The sequence below is a fragment of the Carcharhinus amblyrhynchos genome, chromosome 33 (genome assembly GCF_965287045.1).
Source record: "Carcharhinus amblyrhynchos chromosome 33, sCarAmb.v2.hapA, whole genome shotgun sequence".
In the NCBI taxonomy this organism is placed as follows: domain Eukaryota; kingdom Metazoa; phylum Chordata; class Chondrichthyes; order Carcharhiniformes; family Carcharhinidae; genus Carcharhinus; species Carcharhinus amblyrhynchos.
Window position 1 is genome coordinate 2,297,416 of NC_137356.1, and position 9,441 is coordinate 2,306,856.

The 9,441-nt window shown below is 40.1% G+C and overlaps 1 protein-coding gene across 1 annotated transcript; it reads right to left on the reverse strand.

The window, feature by feature from the left end:
- Positions 1–844: 844 nt before the first annotated feature.
- LOC145361017 (kinetochore protein Spc24-like) lies at positions 845–9,220 on the reverse strand. The gene is made up of 6 exons (XM_080216545.1): positions 8,705–9,220; positions 8,291–8,469; positions 7,502–7,647; positions 4,785–4,888; positions 4,113–4,189; positions 845–1,496 (listed from the first exon to the last, which is right to left on the reverse strand). Exons 2-6 carry the CDS (start codon positions 8,451–8,453, stop codon positions 1,390–1,392), a joined length of 597 nt encoding a protein of 198 aa, XP_080072671.1. The 5' UTR covers positions 8,454–8,469; positions 8,705–9,220; the 3' UTR covers positions 845–1,389.
- Between the last annotated feature and the right edge of the window lie 221 nt (positions 9,221–9,441).

A 9,441-nucleotide genomic window follows, 5' to 3' on the forward strand; every position in this document is an offset into this window, starting at 1 on the left:
AAAGTAAATTTCCATCTCCTGGTTTTTGATCCTTGCAATAAAAACACATAGGCCAGGTGGCAATCAACTGGAAAGGAACCTGAGCTGTGTCTGGTCATAGGCTCATATGGTAACTACAGACCGATACGTTTTAGGGATTAAGCACATGGTTGTACATAGTGAACAGCACAGTCGCACATGGTTAGTCAAGTCTTACAACTACCATTCCTATTTTCTGTGAAAATTGAAATAAGTGGGTTGGAATGGTTGTGTTAATGATTTTGAGAGTGCTTCTGACATGAAAAATGAATAATCTCTCCGGTGGGTGAATGAATTGGGCTGATGCGCTAGCAGAAAGCTATTTGTTTGTGATTTTAGCTGTTGAATCTTGACTATCATTGATATGGTTGTAGTAAATCACAATTCCAGCTGTAAACTTGCACTTAGAGCACGAAGCACCATTGCAGTATTCTTTGCTCATGCAAACATTACTTGTAGGCAATTATTTCACTGGACCTCTATTTGATAAAATATTATTCCCACAGTAGAAAAAAAAGGAAAAAAAAAATCATTTTATTAGATGGAGGAAAATAATTTTAAGGCTGGCAGAGAAAACAGGTTAGGCAAGGGGGACAGATGCAACTATCAATTGTTGCAACATTATTACATACACAACCATGGTTTATAACCAGGTTCTACATGTCACAGCTCTCAGAAATTAGACATATTCCATATTAAAAAAATTCACTAGGTCCAGTCTGCTGCTATTTGTGGGAGATTTTCCACAAGTGAAAGAAACACAATCTTGATAAACATTGTAAGGCACAGCATATTTCAGGAAGCCAAGTAATGAGTCTTCAAGGAGTAATGCCTATTTTCATTTAATGTTTGCAAATCTACAATCTTACTAAAAAAATTAGTAATATTTATCCAACAGAAATCAAGACTAAGATTCAGAACACTAGATTCACAAGTCGACTCTAAGCAAAGCAACTGCATCAACACTACAATATTTTTGTGAGAGGTTACATTAATATATATGGGTCTTTTGCAAAAACTGGAATAGAGCTTTACAGCATTCTACTGCCACAGAATGAGTTAACAGATTTGTGCCTGCAAATTTTTACAGAAAAGAATTTTCAATTTCACAGATGCCAGTAGGAAAAGCATTATTATGTACAAGTCATCCTGGTATCACCCCTTGTGCTCTTTTTGCAAAAATCTCATATAGCATTGAGTAGGGATTGGTGTATACCTTGTTAAAGTTCCAGATCCATAAGAACCTTCTACATGTTACTTGCAAAATTAAAGATGGATACTAAATTTTCCAATTTCCATGGCTTCAGAAAGATTGGTGCATAAAAACAAAACAGCAACACAGTTCACTTATTCTTGTTACTTGCTCAGAATTTACCAATCCGTGCTCACCAAGTTCCACAAATAATCACAAATGAAACTCTCCGAGTGTTTGGTAGAGTCGATGTTAATGGGTTGTGGTATACCCATTCCAAAATGGACTGAGAAAAATAATTAAGGAAAGCATTGCACACAAATCAATTACAACAAATAACATCATTTTTTACTATTCGTATGGAGTTTGATCAATAAAATAAATAGCTCTTGAGTTAAGACAAAAAAAAATCTACTGATACGTTTTGTTTGAAAAGACGATCCCCAGTTCCTTATAAAAAGTACATGGACCAGAATTTTCTGACCGTTCATGCTGGCCGGAATCCCTGGTCCTGCTGCAGTGGAGATTTGGCTGACTACCAAATTCGCCATTCTCACTTGCGGTGGGTGCGAACAGCTGGAAAGTTCCAGCCATAATGTTTAGTTGATGTTGCAGAGAGCAATAAATTTCAGATCTGAGAAGATGACAGAACTAGTAATCTTGAAGTCCAGGCTAATGCTTGGGGAGTGAGTAAGAGTTCAAATCTCACAATGCCGGCTGGTGAAATTTAAATTCAATTGATAAAAAGCTTGTCTTCGGGATGATGACCATGACAGCTATCATTGATTGCTATAAAAACCCATCTGGTTCAATAATGTCCTTAGGGAAGGAAATCTGCCAACACTGACTGGTCTGGTCTACGTGACTCCAGATCCACAATAATGTGGTTAACTCTTAACTGCCCTCTGAAATGGTCTATCAAGTCACTCAGTTCAAAGGTAATCAAGGATGTGCAATAAATGGTTTTGCCAGTGATAACCATATCTCACGAAAGAATAAAATTACAATCCTTCACAAAGTGAGTTCCCAAAATTGACTCACATATCAAAAGAGAGCAGAAATGGCTCAAATGACTGCCATAAAAACATTTTAAGGAATCAAATTTTCTAATCTAACTGCCCATGTCTCACTGCCAATGGATTGTTTTTCACTGATCTGACACTGCACTTTTTCCATATACTCTTACACCCACCAAGATTATATTTCCAACAGAATTTTCACTGCTTCAATATTAAAAGTTTAACAAATCACCCATTGAAAAGTTTTCAATAGAGAATGAAACCAATCTGTGTTGTAAAAGACTTTCTTCATTTATTGACATTCTTACCTTTAATTCAAGTTAAATTACCACACTCATTTTCTCCATAAAAAAAAGAGAAACAAGGAAATTATACACCAATTAGTCTAGCATCTGTTGCAGGAAAAAGATGAATCTATAATTAAGGAGAGTGACCAAGCACTTATTTGAACTGATTAAAGAGAAAAATTGAGTTATAAAGCATAAGTCATAAACTGAACTGATTTTAAAAAAGTAACTAAAGTAGTGGATAGGAAAACGATTATGAACATTGGCCACTTCCACTTTCATGAGGTATTTATGATGTTTCCATGCATAAGATAGCTAAAATGAAAGCTCAAGATTAAAAGCAAATTATTGACCTGGTTAAGAAATTGGTCATGCAGAAGGTAATAGGGATAAAATATACTTACTCAAATTTGAAAGGAAGTGCCTAGTGACGTCCCATAAGGATCCAGGCAGTTTCTTCAACTATTTATTAATGACTCGATAAGAGTGACACAATAAAGCCATTAATCTTTCTTTGCCAATGACACAAGGATTGGTGGCATAATTGGTGTAGAAAGAGAATCATGAAATATTTCATGGATTAGTGGGCAAAACTGCACCAGTTAAATTTCAATGCAGGCAAGTGAGAGGTCCTCCATTTTGGACCAAAAGAGGTTATTACATAATGACAAGCTGGGAATTGTGAAGGTCCACAAAAATTCAAAAGTCCACATGCACAGAACACTAAAATGCATACACACAAAAAAAAGCAGGCAGGCTTATGGAATATCAGTCTTTATAACCAAGCTTGGAAGGATAGAACCAAACAAAAGGCTGTATAAAGTGCTCATTCAACCAAATGTGCAGGACTATGTGAAGTTCTGGGCATCAAACCCAGAAAAATGGACATCAGTCTTGGTAGCAGTGCCATGCAAGTTTCAGATTATCAAGGCTCCGTGACATTTAAGAGATTTATGCTCGAATTTCCTGGAATATAGAAAAGGTTAAAGCGTAACAGGATTGATCTTTTTATGATTTTGAAAAGAATGAATATGGTACGGAGAAACTTCTTCCGCTTGTGGATGAGCCTGGAGACTAAACCAGCCCATTCAGGAGTGAGGTTGAGAAACAAATCATGGTAGAATTGTGGAACTCTCACCCATTAAAAATCAATAGATATTGTTTAAGTTGGAAATCAGATCTTTTTTTAAACCAAGCATATTAGGGGATAATGGAGCCATGACAAGAGGATGGAGTTAGGGTAAGTCAGCCATTATTTCAATAAATGGCATGGAACATGCTGAATGGTCTAACCTCAACCCTATTGCTTAAATGGTTTCCAAGAAACTCCACCCACACTTTTCCCTTGCCAGCTTTTGATGCAACATATTGGAATAGAGGGACTTCACTTTTCCACACTGCATTTGAATTCAAGACTCATCTATCATGCTTCATTCAAGCTCACTTTTCTCCCAACCTTTTACATAATGGAACTTCAGTCTTTAATCACCTGAAAATGTTTGAATCCATTGCATTACTTATTCACCCATGTTGATCATTCTAAACATTGGTGGTCCCTTATCAGGTTTTCACTGCTTCTCTCGAATGAAAGGATACCGCCTTTTACCAGAGAAGGGTCACTGTCATAGTCCCAAATAATTTTAGTGACCTTATGGAAGATATGAGCCAAGTACCTATAGAAAATCATATACAAATGTAAGTGCTTTGCATTAGACATGATGTGCTATAAACTAATAGCAAAAACATTTAAATTGAGATGAGACCAATTTTGTGGCATAAAATTGTATGCCATGCACACTTCAGTGGAATTATAGAAAATGTACCACAGGGTTAAATATTTTTACCCCTCAGCAAGATTTTTTAATAGTTTGGAAAAATGAAGATAATTATGAACCATCCTGCTCATATATAGTTTGGTGGCTGTTGCAATGACAGCTGGCAGAAGTCAGAGCATCTACTGAGAATCAGGTGCTGTTTAAGTGTACCAGTTAATTGTCTATTGTCTTGCCAACAACCAATTTTCGTATTTTGTACTCCTACCATCACATCAGATGGCCTGGGAACAAATATTTCACCATGTCAGCTGCTGAAAAGTCCTCCTTCTATACTGTGGAGAAGAAACCAATTCATCTCCCCTCACGTCACCAAAAAGCCTGACAGAATTCAAGAGTGACCGTTTACCACTTCATGATGCAATATAGCAGAGAGATGCTGCAAAACACAACACGAATAGCTTAAAAGTAAACTTTTGTGTGCTTTAAAACTTACTTGGAAGAAGGAATAACTACTGTTGTATCTTCAGCTACCTCTTCTTCCATTTTGGAAATTTCTTTTTCAGTTATTTTAAGCTTTTCAAGCTCTTTCTGTAACAGTGTTGGTTTTGTATATTAAGGAAAGAAATAGCATTCAAAATCAATTATGACATTGCTCCTGTTTTGTCTGAGCTAGATACACTGATGTTTTAAGAACAAAGAACAGCACAGCACAGGAAACAGGCCCTTCGGCCCTCCAAGCCTGTGCCGCTCATTGGTCCAACTAGACCATTCATTTGTATCCCTCTATTCCCACTCTGCTCATGACACACCTTTACAAAAGGTGTAACTGGAATTTAAGACTTGAATCTACTTTGTGTTTATCACATTACCAACATCTCTAAAGCAGTTGAATTACATTTACATTATACTGATTTAAAAAGGTACAAACTACTTTGTGGCAGCAATGTCCAACAAACTGCAATAAAACAACCAGTTAAAATATCACCCAGGGATATATTAAGCAAAACAGTGTCACACCAAAGTAGGTCATCCAAGTTGTAACCTTCATACTCCAAACATACATCACTTGCTAAGGAATGGGTAACATTACAGAGATGGAGGATTCCCAACATCTAGATTTTCAGCTCACGCAGAAGCAGGAACTGCGCTGATTTACCCAAATTTCACCAATTGGCTAGCGAAGATGGAACTGTGGCCCAAACTAGAGATCTTTTAGGTTTTCATATCTCAACTATTTATTAGATCACCCAGCTTTTAGGAAATAGACTTACCAGTTCAAGGATATGTTTCATAAGAACATAAGAAATAGGAGCAGGAGTAGGCCATCTAGCCCTTCGAGCCTGCCCCGCCATTCAAAAAAATCATGGCTGATCTGTCGTGGTTCAGTTCCACTTTCCCGTCCTCTCCCCATAACCCTTAATCCCCTTGCCTGTCAAAAACCTATCTACCCGCGTCTTAAATATATTTAGCAAGGCAGCCTCCACCACTTCAACGGGCAGAGAATTCCAGAGATTCACCACCCTTTGAGTGAAGAAGTTCCTCCTCAACTCCGTTCTAAACTGCCCCCCCTTATCTTGAGGCTGTGCCCTCTAGTCCTACTGTCCTTTCTGAGCGGGAAGAGCTTCTCCACCTCTATCCTATTCATCCCATTCATCATCTTATATGTCTCAATGAGATCTCCCCTCATTCTTCTAAACTCTAACGAGTACAAGCCTAGTTTATTCAGCCTCTCCTCATAGTTCAACCCCCTCAACTCCGGCATCAACCTAGTAAACCTCCTCTGCACTCCCTCCAAGGCCAAAATATCCTTGCGTAAGTGCGGCGACCAAAACTGCACACAGTACTCCAGCTGCGGTCTCACCAGTGCCCTATACAGCCGCAGCAAGACCTCCCTACTTTTATATTCAATCCCCCTCGCTATGAAGGCCAGCATCCCATTTGCCCTCCTGACCACCTGCTGCACCTGCAGGCTGGGTTTTTGCGACTCATGCACAAGGACCCCGAGGTCCCTCTGCACCGTTACATGCTGCAGTTTTTCGCCATGTAATAGTCCTTCCTACCATTATTCCTACCAAAGTGGACAACTTCACACTTGCTAACATTAAATTCTATTTGCCAGTTCCTGGCCCATTCGCCCAGCCTATCTAGGTCCTTCTGCAGACTTTCCACACCCTCCGCACAATTTGCCGTTCCACCAATCTTGGTGTCATCAGCAAATTTCGACACCATACACTCGGTTCCCTCCTCCAGATCATCTATATAAATGGTAAATAGCTGAGGCCCCAGCACCGATCCCTGGGGCATTCCACTAGTCACCAATTTCAAAATGTCACCAACTAGGCTTGTACTCGTTAGAGTTTAGAAGAATGAGGGGAGATCTCATTGAGACATATAAGATGATGAATGGGATGGATAGGATAGAGGTGGAGAGACTCTTCCCGCTCAGAAAGGACAGTAGGACTAGGGGGCACAGCCTCAAGATAAAGGGGGGTGCGGTTTAGAACGGAGTTGAGGAGGAACTTCTTCACTCAAAGGGTGGTGAATCTCTGGAATTCTCTGCCCGTTGAGGTGGTGCAGGCTGCCTCGCTAAATATTTTTAAGACGCGGGTTGATGGGTTTTTGATAAGTGAGGGGATTAAGGGTTATGGGGAGAGGGCGGGAATGTGGAACTGAGCCACGACAGATCAGCCACGATCTTATTGAATGGTGGGGCATGCTCGAAGGGCGAGATGGCCTACTCCTGCTCCTATTTCTTATGTTCTTATGTTCAAATATGCAACATACACCATGTAAGCATTCCCAGTGGTAGGAAATATTTACTTCAAAGACCAAGTCATAGAATCCTAATGTGCAGGAGACCATTTGGCCCATAAAGTCTACACCAACTCTTTTGACAGAGCATCTGATCTAGACGCTATTCCCATAACCCCATGTATTTACCTCACTAATCCCCCTACACATATTGGCAATTAGTCCATTTCACATCAGGCATACCAGAAGCTAACATCCAGCATTGACACATTGAAAAAAACAAAGCAAATTGTCTTGAATAAAAAGAAAATGCTATAAATATTCAGCAGGTCAAGCTGCATCTGTGCCAAGAGAAACAGAATTAACATTGCAGGTCAAGGTCCTTTCTTCAGAACTGCAATAATTTGTCTATGAAAATTATTTTTCTAATCTAGTTAGGCGCTTTTTTAAAAAAGGATATTTGAGTTCTGCTTCTTTCTCAGCATTCTGTTGCTGCAGGTTTTTCCACTGTTCCTTAATCTTCTGCACTTCTAGGAGGCTTTTATTTTGTTGTTCTTCAACCTCGATAACTTTCAGTGCCACTTTCTCCCGTGTCTGCTGTATCTCTGAAATCACCATGATTGAATTCTCACACACACTGAGATTAGCCACGATTATTTCCAAAATTATTGCAACCTTGGGAGGGGCTCTTAATTTCAAAGCAATGAACCCCTACACCAGCACAGCTAAAGTGATCACTGGAATCCAACCATTATTTACATTGTCAAGCAACGAGGGAGTTGATTTGAAATTAATTTTAAAGGAAATAGAGCAGGTCACTCAGCAACACAAAACAGGGGTGTGCGAGCTGTTTGAGAATTGGATTCCGAATGATCACCACTTGTAGAGGTAGACAGTCCCCATCAGTTCAAAAACATCGAAGTCACAGAGATGCAATTCACATTTTATTTTCAATCCATCTTGTATGATCATTCAATGAATGCTGCACGATGTAGTTTGCCTGCACAGAGTTGTTAGTGTGGTTTCTAGTTCAGGTACTGAGGAAAGTTACTTATTGTCTCTGCACTGCCCTCAGCATCTCCATTACCAATCTTTAGCTACCCAATCTCGAAGGGCTAGATGGCCTACTCCTGCTCCTATTTCTTATGTTCTTATGTTCAATCTGTTTCCTTTTTGAACTTTCTGTGCTAGGTTTACAAATGAAAGATTTCAGCTCGCTTAGCTAAATTCTGAATGTTTCTCTCTTACCTGCAAGCATCTGCCTCGCTGATTTTTCATATTCCAGGTACCTACTCACAGTCTTCGCTTTATTCGCCATGGCTTTCTGCAACAACACCTCCCCATGACAGCCAGAGAGGATAATCAACATCTCATCTGTCAGCGCCTTCAGTTCCTGCAGCTGGGCCTCCATCTTGCTGGGAAGCTACCTGAGAACAAAATTTATTACATTTCAATCACTGGAAAAGTCAGCCAGGCAAACAATCTTGGGGGTATATACTATCCGAGTTTTGAGGCGATTTCTTGAAAATTGTTCCTGCCCCCACAAAACAAAAAGCCTGGAGGCGAATTCTCGAATATCCTCCCCCCTCCAAAAATAGTTAAGGCGAATTCTCCAGGATTTTGCCCCAAAAAAACTAGAGGCGAATTCTCGAATAATCTTACCCCCAAAAACTACTGAGACGAATTCACGAATATTCTTGTCCCACCCCTCCCGGTTTCTTCGGAAAGCTTTTACCGAGTCCGGTTTTGAGGCGATTTCCCCCGTTTTCTGCCGCACTCCCTCTTGGTTATTTATTTTCCCCCTCCCGGACGGATCATTTTCTCTCTCCTTCCTCTCTGTTTTTCCGGTTGTCGGTTAATTCAAATTGTCCCGAGTTTGGAGGCGAATTGTCGGGAGTTTTTTTTCTCTCTCTCTCCTGCTGGTTTTCTGCTGTCCGTCAATTCAAACAGATTCGGGGTGTAGGAGGGGAGTTACTGACTCGATCGTGAGGCAGTTTTCTGTTAATTTCCCGACGCTGTGAATTTTAAGGCAGTTTTCTGTCAGATTTCCCGCCGCTGCTGACTGTTTTGGCGGGGTTTTTTTGTCCGTTAGTTCAAACTGAGTTTGAATTGTCCGCCGGCGCGCGGCAGGACCCGCTGCAGTGACTGGGGAAGTGCCGGATCCAAACTGGAGCTCGAGCTGATTTATCAACAACGGCCTTTCTCTATATTTATAAAAATATTATCCATTCATCGACTCACATCGTTTGTTTCGATGCGGGAGAGAAAATCCTCCCTCACATCGACCGGATTCTTATAACAACAACTTGCATTTCGATAGCTCCATTTACAGGAGTCAAACACACTCAGGGCGGAAATCAGACAACATTTGGCAGTCCGTCCCATAACGAGTTGTTAGG